The sequence below is a fragment of the Musca vetustissima genome, unplaced genomic scaffold, assembly GCF_032173495.1.
Source record: "Musca vetustissima isolate MV318-11 ecotype Yass unplaced genomic scaffold, APGP_CSIRO_Mvet_v1 utg27302, whole genome shotgun sequence".
NCBI lineage: Eukaryota > Metazoa > Arthropoda > Insecta > Diptera > Muscidae > Musca > Musca vetustissima.
In genome coordinates this window covers 128,300-146,882 of record NW_026879274.1, presented here as the reverse complement: position 1 = coordinate 146,882, position 18,583 = coordinate 128,300, and the positions used below count along the sequence as shown (strand labels likewise).

General features: G+C 32.0%; 1 protein-coding gene across 1 annotated transcript; it reads right to left on the bottom strand.

Annotated features, from left to right (window-relative positions):
• Nucleotides 1-5,892: 5,892 nt before the first annotated feature.
• LOC133324091 (piggyBac transposable element-derived protein 1-like) lies at nucleotides 5,893-7,317 on the bottom strand. The gene has a single exon (XM_061532976.1). The coding sequence runs from the start codon at nucleotides 7,315-7,317 to the stop codon at nucleotides 5,893-5,895; it is 1,425 nt and encodes a 474-aa protein (XP_061388960.1).
• Nucleotides 7,318-18,583: the final 11,266 nt, after the last annotated feature.

Sequence of the window (18,583 nt, the reverse complement as noted above, 5' to 3'; positions counted from 1 at the left end):
ATGTTTTATTTACCAGGAGGATCTAGACATTCGGTAAATTAGATATATAATTAATTTAATTTTTATTTAAAAACTCTTATGGTATTCTATAAGTGGAAATCTACGAGAGGTTGTCTTCTGTAGATAGAATGCCACACTATGAATTTTCTTCAATATTTCCAGATTCCTTAGAGCTACTCCTCCAGCATATATTAAATTATCAATACCCTTTTTCAATATAAAATATGTTTTTTAGAAATAATTCATAGCTACACATTTTTCGGGAGAATTCCATTTGGTAGTTTTTATTGCCATAATACCCAGATCTAGAAGACTTTCTAAGAAATATTCTGCGTTCAGAAACATCTTCTGGAGATTTTATTATACAGGTTTTCTAGTCTATAAGTCTGCTACTATATTACATATATAAAATAACACCTAGCATATACTCTATAATATCTGCTAGATGTAGATTGGAGCTTCTCCTGCCTTATAATACCAATTCCATTGTCAATACCTTCCGGAAATAATATCATGATGTCAAAAGATCTTTTGGAAAATTTCTATACTTCGAAGATCTTCTGAAGATATTCAAAACCCTTCTGGAGGTTTTCAATAGACAGAAAAACACTGGAGATCTTGTACACCTACGCTAAGAGATCTACAGAAGGATAAAAAAACACATTCTGGATATCTCATGTATCCATTAGACTTCCAGAAGCTAAAGGAGGGTCTTGTACAGACAGAAATTTATCTGAAGACCATTCATGGCCAATATTTTTCTTCTAGAAAATATATAAAAAATACAGGCAATATTCTAAAGGCGTTCCACGGTTAAAGAACCTTCTGAAGGGGATTTTAAAAAAAGATTTCCCAGATTTTTTTATGTATTCCGCCCGGAAGACATCTGTGTCCCGAAGGAAATCTTCTTCCTGGAGACCTTTCATAGCCAACATCATGCTTCTAAAATACCATTAATAGACAGACAATCAACTGGAGGGACATCTATCGGCACGATACCTGTTGGGTTTCTTCTAATGAGAGAATACTTTCTGTAGAAAGAAGGCCTTCTATATCTGAAAGACATTGTGGAGGAATATAGAATAGCTGTAGAAGATCTTTCAACTGTATTTATACTTCTTCTGATCTTTATGAGGTTTTTTATAGAGAGGGATCCAATTGAAGCTCCGTTTGCATACATTCTATAGTTTGTAGATATTTAGATGTATTTTATAATCGGAATATCACCAGAATGTCTTTTATATCTAATAGATCTTTTGCTAGTATTTTCTTATAAGAAAACTTTTTTCATACACAGAAGTACCCCAGGGTTTCTATAAAGATAACAAAAAATGTTTAGAGGTCTTATGTAGCCTTAAAATCTGTTTTTATAAAGTCAAGCTGGAATCTAGGAAATCTTGTAATTTTGTTTTTACCTTCTGAAGATATTTTGTAGCTAGATAGTCTTCTAGAAATCTTCATTAGTCAGAATACAACTCATGTATAGGCAAAAAACGTTATGTATGACTTATATAGCCAGAAGAGCTTCAACAGGTTTTTTGGTGAACATAATATCATCAAGAGGACTTATATTGTCACTGGATCTTCTGGTCGTTATTATAATCGAGTAGATCACCTACTGAATCTGTATAACCAATACACCATTGGCAACCTTAAGACCTCCTCGAGGTATTTTGTATATTTAGTAGATCTTCTGGAGGTATTCTTTAGCGAATATACCTTATGTATGACTTATATAGCCAAAATAAATATTATGACCTTAAGAATTTCTGCAGGTATTTTGTATCTGAAGAATTGTGTACATATAACAGGGCCATTGAGAACTTTTATAACCAAAAAAACTTCTGGTATCTTCTGCAAAATATTGAATTTTATGTAAGTCTCAAACCTTCCATAACTAGAGGGTATTCTTCCCACATTCGCCCCAATGATTATCATATTTTAATGCATATTGTATAATATCTGCACCATACCATTGTTGTTGTTGTGCCCTATATGTTGTATGGTTGCATGAGAACACAATTGGTTGCGAGGGAAATTATACAGAAGACGACGATGATGATGTTGGCTTTGCAAAACTTAAAGCGGAAGTAAACAGGATTTCATTATCTTTATGAAAGCACATACCCAATAACACACACATGCATACATCCAGACAAACATATAATATACATATGTCTGTAGATATGATTATTACAATTGTTTTCTTGTTGTTGCCTTTGCTTCTTCATTCATGTGCCGGCTAGCAGTTAGTCTTTTTATTATCTCTGGTTGCAATTGTTGTTGCATTAATGCATAATACCGCGAACAAGAAAGCCAAGACAAACCATTCTGTTTTATGACATGTCGTGTCGTCATTGTTGTTGCTGTTTTTGTCGTTTTGGGTTACGTTTTAACATTTGTTTACAAATAAAACAAACCAAAAAAAAACTGAAAATAATAATGAAATTATAATTTTGATTATTATGCTGCTAGAGTTTCCTTTACTCAGCCAGATTTTCTCTGGCACAGTGGAGTGTTTTGATACAAATTAAGGGATATTTTCTCTTTAACTATATAATACATTCCGAATGTTTTTTTTTTTAAACATCTTCATTGAAGTCTATATTATATCATGCGATATACCCCTACAAGTGATATATCATATACCTAGATGTGTCACAACATTCTTTTCCAAATCTTCCATATCTAAAGGGCTTTTGGAAGTTTTATATATCTAAAAAAACATATATTTTTGATGATTTCTATAACTGCAAGATGTGTATGTAGCCTTTTATAACTAAAATATTTCTTTTATTGAAAGAACTTATTCGGCAATTATTTCTTGCGATTTTTTAAATAACTTCCACACGATTTCTATAACTAATAAATATTTGACATAGCATCCCCAGAACCAAAAGAACTTCTTGCTGACTTTAATACCTAAACTGAATACCTTCTGGAGATCAAGCAATAACTTCTATTTCCAGAAGCCTTTCGGGATGTATGGAAAACATTTGCTGGAGATTTCCTTTACCTATAAAACCCTCTGAATTTCTTTTGCAGACAAATGATCTGCTCTAAGTTTTTTATAGCTAAAAGGTATTCTATAGCATAAAAATTTTCTCTGGCACAGTTGTTGTTGTAGCAGCCCTATTGAGGTGACAGACGTTGGCCGAGTAAGACTCGGGTCGTTTCGGATCGTAGTCCCCTCTGTCGTGGAAACGCTCTGGCACAGTGGGTTGGTTTGATGCAAAATAATGCATACATTGTTTCCTAATTAGAAGAGCATGGTAAGTGTATAGTTCGTTTGCATGGCTTTAAAACTGGAATATAAATGGGTAATATTTTTAATACAAAATAATTTATAATTTAATTTCTTAAGCAAAAACTAGTTTAATTTTTTCAATTTCTCCCCACTGTGCCTCTCACGGTTAACTTCCTTCCCTTTTGCTATCTTGCTAAAATGTTGTTGCTTTTCTGCTGCTGCTTCTCCCTGTTGCAGTATAGCAATAAATTTTAACTAACTTTGTTATGTTTCGATTTGCATTTTGTGGCCACAATGCAGTAGCAGCAGCAGAAGAAGCAAAAAACAAAACAGAGGTTACCACAGAATTGGTGAAATGTTGGAACAAAAAAGGGAAGTATTACTACTACTTGGGTGCTGATGATGATAATGACGATGATGTTGTAATACAAATTCAATAATGGCCATCACATAACACGAGGCGAAGAAAGTTGGCAAATTTTCAAAAAAAAAAACATTTTTTTTTGAACGAAAAACAGAGGTTACCTCAATAAGTTCGAATAAACAGATTGTAAACATTTTCGTTTATTAGATTTTGGAAAACTTCAATTGAGAACATAAACTAGAAAAAAATGAAAGTTGATATGAAATGGGCTATTGATTAGGGGCCAAGCGCTGAAGTTTCTTAGAGGGGAAAAAATAAAAATTTGGGATATAATGAAGAGTTGCTACATTTTGATCTCCTATAAAAAGTCAATTTGATTTTGCAATCAGAGAATCTTCTAATCTTCTTTAACTGGAAACATTATTCTTCATCAGGAAAATCTGCTATAGGTCTTCTATAGCAAACAGAAGATCTTAAATCTTTTGAGAGCTTTTTAATATTTAAAAGACCTTCCTAAATGTAATCTTATGTTACAGGGCCTTTTTTAACTGCAAATATTCATAAGAAATATCTTCAAAGGTCTTCTGTAGTGAGAAGGTCGTCTTCTTCATTTTCTTTATAAGGAAAATCTTCTAGATATCTTCTGTTCTATATATCAGAGCTTTTCAGTATTGAGAAAACCATCCAAATGGCTTCTATAGCTAGAACCAGACCTTATGGAGGTACATAAAATAAATGCACAAAAATATCCTGATATTCCATAATAGAATACATTCTTGATGTGCTCTCTATAGCGAGAAAGACCCTCTATAACGAAAAGACCTTTAAATAACATTTTTTTAGCCCCTACATATTTTCAATATTTTTATTTCACATTTTATCCTTTTTGGAACATGTAGCATTGCCCTATGGATATGATGTTGTTTCCGTCTGCCGTCTAAGTAACCATTTCTTAAACCAGTTTCTCAAATACTCATCTCCTATAGAGCTCTTGAGACACAAAAAGCTTCCATTTGTTATTTCCTTAAAACAGGGTTTCTTTCCTTTTTTCTGTTATGTTCTTCCCCTCCACGAGAAAAGGATGTTATTGTTAAGGTTTTCGAATATGAAAAGGATATGTATTTTATAAAAATAAAGAACAACACTTTTTTTGAAGAGTTTGCATTTTAGGCGGCTCTAAAACCAGTTTCAGTTTTTTTTTATATTTTTTATTGTTGTCAACAATAAAGGCCATAATTTCCTGGATGCTTTTCCAGCAAATATAAATGGAAACATTTGTGTAAGTTGAAGATTTGTGGATAAACGGTTAAGAGGAAACATGAAAACATGACACAGGATTCACCATTCTATTGGGACCTTTGGTTCCCAATCCTGGAAATTATTCTGAATTTGGCAAGGAGAGTGCAATCAATGGACATAATCGAATATTTAATACGTTTCAAAATGTTAATCAATTTTGTGTAAAATGTCACAAAATTGATACCATATCTTCAATCTTGATATAGGTTTCAAGTATAAATATTACAATGTGCAAAGTTCGGATTTAAAAAATTTTGACTCATTATGAAGTGTTCCGATGAGTTTCGTCTTCGAACTTCATCTAGATTTGATAAAAATATAACATTTTTTAATGTCATGACCAAATATTTCGGAAAGGCACATTTTTGTCGTAGTAGGGTTGTTAACCCTCAATAGCCTGACTTTTTCTTTTTCAATGAAAAAATTTTATATGATGTATTTTAGGACCCTTAACAATGTTTGTTCTACGACTTTTCACAATTTTGAGTTTTGGACATTTTAGGGGAGGTTTTGTGTGTTGGTTCTTTGAAGAACCACCAGGCACTCCTTTGACAAGTAAAATGCATATGGTCTATATATGATTTTTTTTATTTTCATTTAAATTATATATATTTCAGTTCATTTATTCAATGTTTTGTATGATATTCTAGAAAGCAGTTTTTTGTTGATTGGGAACATAATTCTACCTCACATTTAATGCAATACACTGTTGTTCTAGATGTGCAATTGGGCATTTTACAGCGAGGTTTGCCTGTTGTTAGGTATTTCGGGAAGTGCCCAACATTATCAAACCGCACGTCACTAGGCGGCATTACTGCCCGAACTCGTTTTGGCACATTTTCAGGGGTCATCACAAGTGCTTCTTGGACGTCCTTTACTTATAGATTGTGTGCCAGATTTGACTAAAACTTTGCTGACGTCTACGATAAATTCGTGCAAAGTCAGCATGTTATTTGTACGAGGAGATGAAGAGAATTGGCGTTTATATAAAATCCATGCATTTATCATGGCCATGTCCATCATATGGTATATAAGACGATTTGTCCAATTGCTTGATGCCAAGCAAAGTCGATGCCATATTTACAACTTTGTTGTCCCTCCATGCTATAGTAGTTATATCTATACCATGAATACTGGTCATATATTCTTCGATGTTGGGTAATTTTTCTGGCAATTTGCAGCCAGGAATTCGGTTACGTCGAACTGTTCCAAGCCCATAGATTCTTAAATAAGCCAATAAAGGAATAGTTGTGTAATAGTTATCGAAGAAAATTCTGTAGTTCTTGAAACGCAACTTGAGAAGCCGCACCACAACATTTGCTGCTGCTTCCAAATCTGGTTCATTTTCCAAAACATGGTCTTCATTGCCAGAATAAATTTCAAAATTATAGCAGAATCCCATATCGTCACACATCAAAAATAACTTATTGCCCCACGGGTGAGGCTTGTCTGGCAAGTATTGTTTCAAATAGTGCTTAATTTTTGTGGCACAAATTTGTTCATCCACACACAAACGACTTCTTTTTGGAACAGAGTCAAAGTTTCTATTTAAAGCATCAATAAGCGGACGAATTTTATATAAACGATCAATGTTTGAGCAATCAGTGTTTTGTGGACGCAATCCTCGTCGACGTGAAGGAGCTGGTTCTTGAGCTGACGGACGTGGCATCTTACTGTTGTCATTTAGATGCAAAAACTGGCGTACCTTGTCATATCGATTTCTCGTCATGGTATTCATAATAGCCGGTATGCCAAATTCACCCCAATATGTCCTGATACTTGGGTACTTGAAGACGGACATAAAATATGTAATGCCAAAAAAGCGTTTTATTTCGTCTGGCGTTGTATTTAGAGGTTTCAATGAATCCTTTTGAATTGCGTACAAATTGCTTTGGCCTACAATATTAGAAATTATATCGTCATTTACAAAGTAAGAAAAAAATTTGAAAGGTGTATCTAGTGCCATTATTTCTGCTGTCAATTCAGAATCGCTGCCAAACTGAACCCAACTAGCATGATTCTGCATATGGTTTTTCTTCCAGATACATTTTTTAAACTCGGAAGAGTCCTTGTCAATTGTGATATCTTTGTAAAATGTTGCAATTTGATGCCAGCGTGTGCTATCTCCAGTAACAACTATATCTTCATTTTGAACACTCTCAACAGCAGTTGGTTCCACACTCACAACTTGTTCAGCATCTAATTCGTTCCCATTTTCGAACACATCATCTTCCAACTGATCAGTGATATTCGCATTATTATTTGTCACTATATTGAAATCGGGATCGTCTAGACTGTCGTCGTCATAATCTGATATATCGCCAATTTCACTTTCTGACCATTCAAAATCATTGACGAATGCTTCAAACTCTTCAGCCGTGGTAAAATCTTTGTATTTACGTGGCATTTTTCTATGAAAAATTAAAAATTAACACTAAAATAAGAAAAAGACGCTAAAGCACTAACGAATTTCACTTCTCTAATGAGTGCCTACTGGTTCTTTGAAGGACCAAAGGACTTTTACATGAAAAACACAAATAAAAAAAATTATATTGTTAAAAAGATATTTACATGGTTTGAATATAGTGCACAAATAATAAAAATTAATTTTATTTGGTTCTTTTGGATCAAAAGTTTTGATTTCAATCAATTTGAAAAAGCACGATTTGTTCACTTTGAAGCTTTTGTGTGTTTTTCTGATAAACGTCAAAAATCAGCTGTTCAGCACCCAAAAGGAAATGATTTCCTTTTGGGTGCTGAGGTTCCTGAAGGGACCACCAGGCTGTTAAGGGTTAAAGTTATGAAATATTTTAAATTTTTTTGTATGATAAAAAATGCTGAGATCTCACTAGACCTATTTCATTTTTTATTTCTTCGGACCTTCTCTAGAATTATAATGTTCATAGGTTTTCCAGGAATAAGGATAAATGTCCACGCCTAAAGGTCTTCAAGTTCTTGGAAAATATTCCTTTAAAAAATCCACGCCTAAAGGTCTATGAGGACTATATCAAAACGTGAAACCAGATCCTAGAAGTAGTACCAATGTGCAAAATTCCACGGCTCTATTCGTTCCGAGAATATGTATAACATTTTTATGTATAAATTTTTCAACCGGATACTCAGATAACAAAATCGGATTTAAAACCTTATATCCATACCATTAGAAAGATAATAAACAAACGCGCTAAAATTCGTTTGAACCGGACTTTATTATCCGAATATCCGGTTCAGAAATTTTGAAAACCGGCATTGTCTTCAACGAAATATTGAATATAAAAAAAAATTATATTTTTTTTACATTCACGCCAAAGGAAGTTTCCAAAAAATATATATTTTTTTAAAATTAACAAAAAAAGAAAATCCACGTCTATAAATGTATCATTTTTTTCTTGTCTTTGGTTGTGTTAAAAAAACGCCTTTGGTTGTCCCAAAAAAAAATCACGCCTTCGAATGTCTTAAATGTTAGAAACCCGGCTTGGTTTTCTTCAAAGAAAGAAGGGTCAGATGTCCTCCAGGTTACTAATATGCTCGCCAAGAGCTTTCATTCCCATAAGGAATTTACCAACCCCAGACAATCGATTTTAATGCATATTGTAATATGTATAATATGATTTACTAGAAGTAAGTCTTTGGCCCTTATATAGCATTACGAACTTCGCTGCGTCTTTATGAAATATGAGCTAAAAGATTTTTTTAATTTCCTAAATTTCTTTATATTTTATTTATTTATTTTTTTTAAAATTTTTTATTAATTATTTTTCAATATTCTGCTATCTTTCCAGGTAATTTAATGAACAAAAATTCTCTGTAATTTTTTTTTTATAAAAAATACCACGTGAGTAAAATTTAAAAATCTTGTTAACAAGCCATCACTCCTGTCCTGTAAATTCGCTTTTTTTTTTTGCATGCCGACCCCTTTTTTTGTGGAATATAAAAACAACATTTAACCCCAATTTTATTTTTTAGTGCTTATTTGTATTTTTTGAAAATATAAACACTTAACATTCTTGACGAGCAGAAGAATAAGAACTCAACAATAACAACGATTTGCACGTGTGCTCTTCGAAAAGTGTTCTCTAAACCCCATGCCAAGGAAAACTTCTGCTACTGTATACCCAATACCCTATTTTAATGCAATGCATTCATCCTTCAATTCCCCTCTCTCCATTTCTCGCTCGTCTTACTCTTCTTCTTCTTCTTGAAAAGAAAACCAATTGTTGATTTCAAATCTTCGAAATTCCTTACAAGAAGAAGCAGAACGTTTTGGCCAACCACTTAACTAAATAAAAAAACAAAATCATAAAGCATGCCCAGACATTGTAAGAAGGCAATGTAGGGCCGGGCCGTGCAGGCGACGTTCACAACCACCCGGCAAAGTTGAAATGTAATTTGCCTTGCCTCGGTCGGTCTCGTCTCAGTTATTTATTTATGCAGTGCGTGTCAGTCAGCCAGCCAGACAGACTTATAGAAAAAAATCGCATTTTTGGAAATTCATCAACAATTCATTGAACTTGTCTTTTGGGGGTCTCTCTTTGGTGTTGTTATTGTACTCTCATGTTTTCCAAAATACAAACAAAATATACGACTATTTTCTTAAGACCTTCGTTCGCAAGGGTCTTAAGCACTTGAGGTGCGGTGTGGTGGCGGTTGTCCGCCCGCCTCGTAGCCAATAATGGTTTGTAAGTCATTGTCATGTTTGTTGTTGGATGGTTGAAGTTCACTGACAAGTTGTAACAGATTTTTATTTTGGGTATTTTGTCTAATAAACTTCTTAGTCTCGACGGGTAGATTTATTTCAAGTGCCAATGAACCTTTGCTTTGCTGGGTGACAGTTTGTTGCCACATACCTACCTCCAAAAACTAATCAACAAAATTGGTTGGTTGTTTTGTTTTCGAATTTTGTAAGCCGGCTCCCGTTCCCTTACCTTACTACCGAATTAAGGTAGGCTTGGTCTTAATTTTTTTTGTGTAATTATTTTTTTCGTTGTTGTTGTTTTTGTTATTCCTATTGATTTTCAACCGGAAGAGGAAATGTGTGTCTTCTAGCTCCCTGTGTGTGTGCGTGTCGACTTTTTTTCGGCTGGAACTCATTTATTACAAAAGCCAACAACAACACCAATCAAACCTACCTCATCATCATCACCATCAATGATTGGAATTTTTAATGAATTCTAAAATTTATTGATACACAATGTTGACAGCGACAACAACAGCAGCAACTGAATAACATGATTTGTTTTGGTTGTGGAGATACTATTTTGAGATTTTTTGTTGTATGGCGTAGAATTGCCTAAATGAGTCATAAAACCGGTGTTTGATTATTTTCGAAAATTCTAATTAGAAAGAAATTTGTTTATCAGAAAGAACCGCTTCCAAAAGTCGTTTTTTATGGAGGTCTTTAAGGAATATGTAATTTGAATTGGAATGGAGGTTATGTAATTATTTTACGATTGGTTTTCCCAGAATACAAAATAGGAAGGGAAAATGGGGACTTCACTGCATATTGTGAATTATATCAAAAATAATCGTTTTTGGAAAGATATTTATTTGAAAAAAATATTTTTTTAAGCAAGCGCCTGGGTTTTTTCAATTTTTAATGTTTCAAGCATCAGCAGATTTTTGATTTTTAATCAAATCATGAAAAACGTATTTTTTTTTAAATAATTTTTTAAAGTCCAGAAAAAACGTGGATTAAAAAAACTTCAAACAACAGATTAACGAGGCTTTAATGATGATTTTTTCAAGAACGAGAACAAAATATTTTTTTTTTTAAATATTAATTTTATAAAACTTCAGGATTTTTAATGATTTTTATGAATATATTTTTCCAGCTCAAAAAATATATTGCATTTTTTAAAGGATACATATTTTAAGCTCTAATAAACGTGCATTTTTAGAGAAAATGTTTTTTACAAACACCTAATAACCAATGATTGAAAAAATATGTTTCAAACTGTAGCCAAACCTGGATTATTAGAGACTATTTTATATTCTTTCTTTTTACAGAATATTCTGTAGAGAAGTTCGAGACGCGTTTATAATTATTCATTATATAATAATTTGAAGAACTTTTAGGGCTATAACAGTGGATATTTCTGAAGAATATAATCAGTATGGAGTATAGAGAAGATACATTTCAAGGTCACAGCGTGTCTTTTTATAAAACGTTCTGGAAAGGCACATTTTAAATCGCTGAAAGATGACTGCTCTGTTGCCTTTTTACAGAAGCTCATCCATTTCAAGGTCTATATAGATGAAAGAAGAATGTATGAAATATATTGACGGTCTCTTAGAAATAGCATGGCTTTAGCAGATCTTCTGTAGCTGTAAGTTGTGCTTCCACACTCCTTCTTTATATGGAAGTTCTTCTAATCTTCTGGAGGTAGAATGGAAACCAGCATAAGTTTCCCAAAGATCTACAGGTAATCTATAAACCTAAAGAAATTTCAAACGCAGTTTTGCTCGTAGAATACAAAATCTGCTCTAGTCTTTCATATATCAACAATTCAACGGTAGAACAGAAGGTATTTCTTAGGTTGAAGGTAGAATATACCATCTTACTCAGCTCATCCATAGATTGTCCCTCTAATACGGAAGTTCTTCTGAATGTATTCCTTAGATTGAAGGCCTTCTCCAGATAGTATCCATCTGAATAAATTTCTAACAAAGTTCTGGATGTAGAATAGAAAATCTGCTCAGGTATCACATAGATCTACAGGTCACCTTTAAACGCAAGTCCTTCAGGAGGTATTCCTGAATAGATAGGCTTAAGGTAGAATGTACCATCTACTCAGCTCTCTCATAGATCGTCCCTCTAATACGGATGTTCTTCTGAATGTATCCCTTAGATTGGAAGGTCTTCTCTTGGTAGTATCGCAAATCTGCTCTGGCCTCACATAGAAAAATGACTTTTTAAGATAATTATCTGATTATTAAGTTAGACAATATTTTCAGCCTATATATTTCATATATATGCGATCTTCCATTATTTTAAGGTTGTTTTTAGACGGTTAAATTCTTCTACTTGTCTCACTAAAAACATCTAAGCTACTGACAGCCTTTACAAAGATATCTAGGTCTTCTGTCAATAATCAGGAGCCATAAGATAAGCTCTACGCCATTACTCCCAACAGGAAAGTCGACTTTAAAAATGTGACATGAGTCCATAGCTAATCTAAATGTAAAATTTTTAAAACTGTAGGTATTCTATTAAGAACTTCCACACTGTATAATCTGTATTTTTAAGCTTCATTGAAAGTCTTCTAAGGTCTCTTATCAATAGCCAAGAACCAGAAATGGAGCTGTAGAACATTACTGCCTACTGAAAATGTTCAAATCTACTCCAAAAATATGATATGGGCCCTATGCTAATCTAAATGTCAAATTATTATTAAAAAATGTATTTATTACATTCACAATTTCGAAATCTGTGTTCTTAAAAATTATAAATTAACCACTGTTGATTATGCCTGATGCGCCTCTAGTGCTGCACTTTAAAAATTGTTTTCCATCAATCAATTTCAAATAAAATTTAGTTGATTAATCGATTAGTTTTTTTGAGGCTCCCAAACTAGTCGTGAGATCAAAATAATTGCACACATAATTTTTTGTAAGGCATATAAAAAAATGAGGTCCAACTTTGATTAATCACACCTTTAGTGTTTAATTAACCTTAACATGGTCAAGTAATAATAATCATAGACATCAAAACACACATATTACAGTGAACTCTATATAAGACAGTTTGAAATATGTCTTTATTTAAAAAATAATCATCTTAATAATACATTTCAGTTGGAAATTCCAGCTCTTGTTTTTTTTTTCATTTTACTCTGATATTCATATAGTTTCTTTTATGGTCCTTTTCTAGCCATGAAATGTATTTCCTCTAGTGCATCAGTAGTTGGTTTAAAGACAGTATTTTGACGTCCCATTAGGTAGCAAATCTTCCCACCCAAAGTTATCACTATTTGTCTACTTTTTAGAGTACCTCCCAAAAATGATCAATATTGATTCAAGTTCAGGATAGGCCCTACATAAAGATACACCAGCTGTTCGATATTCTGGGCACTTTTTTCAACTGAATAGTTTTATATGTTAAGTTTTCATTGGATGTTAAATATTTACCAATGCAAAGCCTGCCGTACAAAATTCCCAATCGGTATTTTGTATGCCCACCTAATGATGGAGGGTGTAACACGTTCGCCCGGACCAAACTTCACTACACCTTTACATTTTCAATATGATATTTCTCTGTCCCATAATAGTTAGATCGTATTCGTTCTCTCCACATCAAATTCCAATTTTGAGGTATCCACTGTATGGTTTTCTAAAATGGAAAAACAAACAAAAAAATCCTTAAAAACAAATATTTTGATTTACACAATTCATTTAACATTTAACACACATTTTACGTTCATTTTTCCTCAATACCCCAAAACATGTCAGTAGGGTGTGTATGTATGTTGTGTGGATTGGAATATATATTTTTATTGCCAAATTAAATTCGCACCCAATTATAAGCGTAAAAATGTTAATAAATCACGAACATTTTCTGTGCTCGATTTTTTGTTTGCTTGTTATAATTTATTTTGATTTTTTCGCCATTTTTTTATTTGGTGTTGAATTTTTATTAATGCCAAACATTATTGGACAGCAGATTGTTTGTATTTTAAATTCAGCCATTCAGCCAGTATTTTTTATCTGTCCATTTGACAATCTTATTCACCATTAATCTATACATTGTTTGGCGGACTGTTACTGGGGGCTTTCTTGGCAACCGCAAGAAAAAAAATCAAAAAGCCCCTGCATTAACAGTGGCAGCGCCACCCTGCTCAACACTCCACTAAATGCATACTGAGACCCCGGCCGGGTAGCTTTCCACACCCTAGCCCCTCTCTTATAATATACATATTACATAGTAATCTAGAAATTCAAGCATAACCACATTTTCATTTCAATATTTGAAACTTCAAGTCGCATTGAAATTTATTTTGCGTTTACTTTACAGGGGTTTTGTTGGTTGGCATTTTCTTCTTATTTGTCCAACTTAGCAACTCTATCTCGCCGGACACCGGTCTTTTTTTTTAAATTGCTAACAATTTGTAAGAAATTTTGCAATAGCTTGTTTTCAATTTTATGGAAAATTGTTGTTGAAGAAACACAAAAACAAAATGTTTACAAAAATATTCCAAATATTTTTTTGCTTGGCGAAACAATGGAAAAAGAAGACTCATTATCATTAAATTACCATGATAGCTAAAGTAATTGACTATTATTTATGGTGAAGAAAAGCGATTTTCACATAATTGCGGTTTTATTAAGATTTTTGTGGTGTAATATCTTAAATTTGTAAGAAGTATGTGGATTCGTATGATAAATCTTCTAATAATTCGTTTAAAGCGAAAAAATGTACAACATTCCTGCATTTTAGGAATATTGTTTTTGATAGATTGTTAAAGTTTAAATTTTATGAAATATGATATTTGTATTTTCATTATTTATTTCATAAAGTTAGTAAAAATGGAGAGATTCTTGCTTTTAAATATTTATTTATATGTTTTAAAGTTTCAATTTTATGAACATATGATATTTGTAATTTCATTATATATTTCTTAGAGTTAGTAAAAAGTGGAGGGTCAGTAATAAAAATATATTTATTAAGAAAATTGTTCTTAAAAAGCTATTAACATTTTCTCAATTTTATGAACAAAGTGCATAAAGAAATAGAGATAGCGAGCAATTATATTAAAGGAGTAGAATAATAATTGATCATACATTCATTGGATTTCATTGTGGAAAATATAATTTCCTATACAACGAAGGCGGTATGAGTTTATATATTTTAGGAATTTTATATGAAAAGGACTATTAAAAATGTTAAATGTTATGAACACAGTACATAAATAAGCAACTGTTGGTTATTTTCAAGAGCATAAAATACTTCAATATGTTTAAATAGTACAAATAATCTCACATAATGCTCTGAATTCCTACATATTGAGATCATTAATAAATTTTAATTATTTAAAATTCTCTCTACATAGTGGTACTATGTACCATAGAAAAAGTAAATGGAACGAATGTAATGAATTCATAGATTTTTCATAATATTATGAACTTAGTACATATAAAGAGAAAGAGAGAGGGAGCACATCGTGATATTAATAAGATAATGAGAGACTGATAAATTTTATGAAAACATTAGAATACTAATTAATCATATATTCTTTGTCTTCGTTGTGGGAAATATAAATTTCTGTAAAACGAAGGTGTGATCTTCACTTCATACATTTTAGGAATTTTCTATGAAAAAGGCTATTAAAATGATAAATATTATGAACACAGAACATAAATAAGTAACCGTTGGTTATTTTCAAGAGCGTAAAATACTTCAATATGTCAAAATAGTACAAATAATCCCATATAATGCACTGAATTCCTACATAATAAAAATAATGTACCTAATTTTAAATAAAAGTTGTACATACATTTATAAATTTTAATTTTTAAAAAATTCTCCCTGTTTTCTATAAATACTATTATGTACCATGTAACAAGTAAAGGGGAAAGTATGTAATGAATTCCTATACTTGTTGATAGTTTTATAAACTTAGTACATACAAAGAGATAAATAGAAAGAACGCACCGTGATATTTATAAAAAAAGCGACAAAATTATGGGACTTTCCAGCTCAGTCCATTTTGTAACTAGCAATATTATTATTTTCATTGAATATCTAAAATATTTCATATAGCTCAAAATTCAAATACTGATTTTATGTGAAATAGCGAGAAAACGTGTGTGTTTTTGAGGAAACTTTACAGGTAATGGTTAAAAATCCCGTATTTAGACGATTTTAGTAGTGTCTTCTGTAAACAGGAGATTTTTTGCAGAATCAGAAAGACTTGTAACAGGCCTGTTGGATACTTCCAATATTTATAAGGCCAGAGATTAGATTTTAGGCTTCTTCTGGTTAGAGAAAAAACATTATCGAATTACTCAAATAGGAAGTTGCCGATCTCCTATAGAAAACCTTCGGGATATTTTCTAAGAAGGTCCGTAACATTCTATTTAGATTTTACAAGAAAAGAAGAAAATTTTCTGTAAACAGAAGAACCCCCATGGATCAGATCAGATCTTAATGAATCTTTCAATAGATAGAAGACTTTCTGTGGGTATTCAATGGATAATAGAGAATAGATTGAAGTCTTTATATGCCATTTATATGCGAAAGGATTTTTCGACATTCAATTTGGGTAAAATTGGGAAAAAGAAAAATTTCTGTAAGCCAAAGGGACCACCAACGGAACTAATAGGACTTTCAAAATAAAATGCCTTTCAAAAATATACAGAAATACTACTGAGGCCCCTGTAAGTGGTCTTACGGAAGTTGTCTATATATGAGTCATCCATAGTTATTTTTTTACTATAGAAGAACTATGTAGTTAAGGAGTTCATTTATAAGATATACGTTTTATAAAGCATACGAGTCGTAGACGTAGTACCTTCAAAACGGTGAATATAAATTGATTTTATTTGGCAGATCTGCTAGAGTTTTAAACCCTTAGACATTCTTTCTAATTATAGACTATATCTCTAGCAGACCTGTTGAGGACAGAAAACCTTCCAAATAATTCCTATAAATAAAAGACCCGTTTTAATGCATTCCATAGACAAAGGCAATTCTACATGTTAATTGTTGGTACTTTTTATGAAAGAATTATAGACTCTGCAGAGTGTAGAGGAAAGGAAATTTGTAGATGTATTACCTTCAAATCATCTTCTATATATTTATATATTTGGTAGATATGCTAGAGGTTGAAACCTTAGGAAAGTCTTCTGCAGTTAACCCCATGAGAATTCTTATAGAAGACCACATTGAAAGCGTTCTATAAGCAAAGGCACTTCTAGAGTTTCCTGCGTTATTTTTTACGGAAGATCTCTAGCCTCTGATAGATTTAATTTCTAATAAGAATGATCTTCTGATGGATTACTTATTTGTATTTAATATCAAAATGTTCAAAACCTATTACTCCATTCTTATTAACATAATCATAAATTGTATATTAACCACAATTAAGATATTGAAAAACAAAACAATGTTGCATGTTATTACTGTGGTTTCGCAGTGTTTCCTCTGTGGCTTCTATGGCTAGATGCAAACATGTTCGTTGCAACATTGTAAGTGATTAAAATAAAGTGTTAAAGAATAGAAATAGAATAGAACTACCTTGAAAACTTTATAGTATTAAATTTCAATGGCTCCTTTTTTCTTAAGGTGATTTAAAAAAAGAAACAGAAATGGTTTTTTAATAAAAAAATGAATTCAAATTTATGAGTTTTTTTATGGACAACACACGTAATTATAAACAACACCTCGACGCTTTGTTTCAGTATGTGACACATATTGTTTAACTGCATTACTGACATATATACAATTTTTGTTATTGCTGTTGCTTTGCTGTAAGGACAAAACAACAACAAAAATCAGATCATTTGTTATTGTTATTCAGCTGTTGGTTCTCTCGACTGACTGCCTGGCTGGCTCTGAACGAACATAAATGGTAAGATTTTTAGTGTTGGAATTTTAACAATGCGGAAATGTGTTTTTTTGGTGGCTTACAAAATTACTAATGTGGTGTCCCATAATTTTAAAATTTATTATAACAGTATTTGAGTTTTGTCTTTTTTTTTTTTTTTTTTTTTTTTTTGCAAAAAATAAGGACAGCAGTTGTTTTTGGCATTTTTGTGGGATGTTATTTTAGTTCAGTGACACCATTTTTATATATTTGGAAGAAACTTAAAAAATAGTACCATTTTTTGTTATATTTAACACATTAGGGTAGGAAGTAAAAATTTCTGTTTAGATTTTCAAAAACAATTTTTTTAAATGTTTTAAAAATGGTATATTGATTCCTATTTTCAAATCTGTGGAATAAGTTAGGGAAACGTTTATACTTATATAATTTCAATAACACCTCCAACTGTCAAATTTTTATGAGTGTAGAGTTTTACACCACTTACACAGGGGATTGAGAAAATTGTGTTAAAAATGACATAATAATATTAATAATGTAGTACACTTATGTGAATTACATAGTGCACATGGTTGGGCCCGAAGTAGGGGGGAGATCTAACAAAAAATATAATTCAATAGGAAGACACTTGAGCGCCTCTTTTCTGCTTCATAATTAAGTATCTCTGTGTAACATAGATAATAAGCGGAAAGTGAAGTACGGCGAATAGAGTAGGTCGGTTGGATGAATGGTGCCCCGAACCACTTTTTCCATTGTTGACTTGATTTTTTTGAGGCTGTAACTAATCAAATAATAGAGACAACGATAACAAAGAAGTTGGAAAAAATCAACCTCGTGTGTTGGAGGTTGAGTTGGAAGGTAGGGGGTGTAATATGGTAGGGTAACATCATTTCTAAGAGATTGAAACGGAACCGTTAAGAAAATAATGAAAAAAAAAAATCAAATAAACAATAAATCTGTAAAGAAGACAAGCAGATTACGGAATCAAATAAAAAAGTAAAGAAACAACAGCGAACAAAGAAGAAATAAGAAAAAAGGTTAACAAAATAAATAACAAGTGGCTTACAAATCACTTTAAGGAGGGCACTTTCAATGAATCGTCATTTGCGCGGCTGGTCTTAAATCAACACTGCG

Excerpts from the sequence above, each read along its gene's own strand:
- LOC133324091 (XM_061532976.1), bottom strand. The coding sequence starts at position 7,317 with ATGCCACGTAAATACAAAGATTTTACCACGGCTGAAGAGTTTGAAGCA.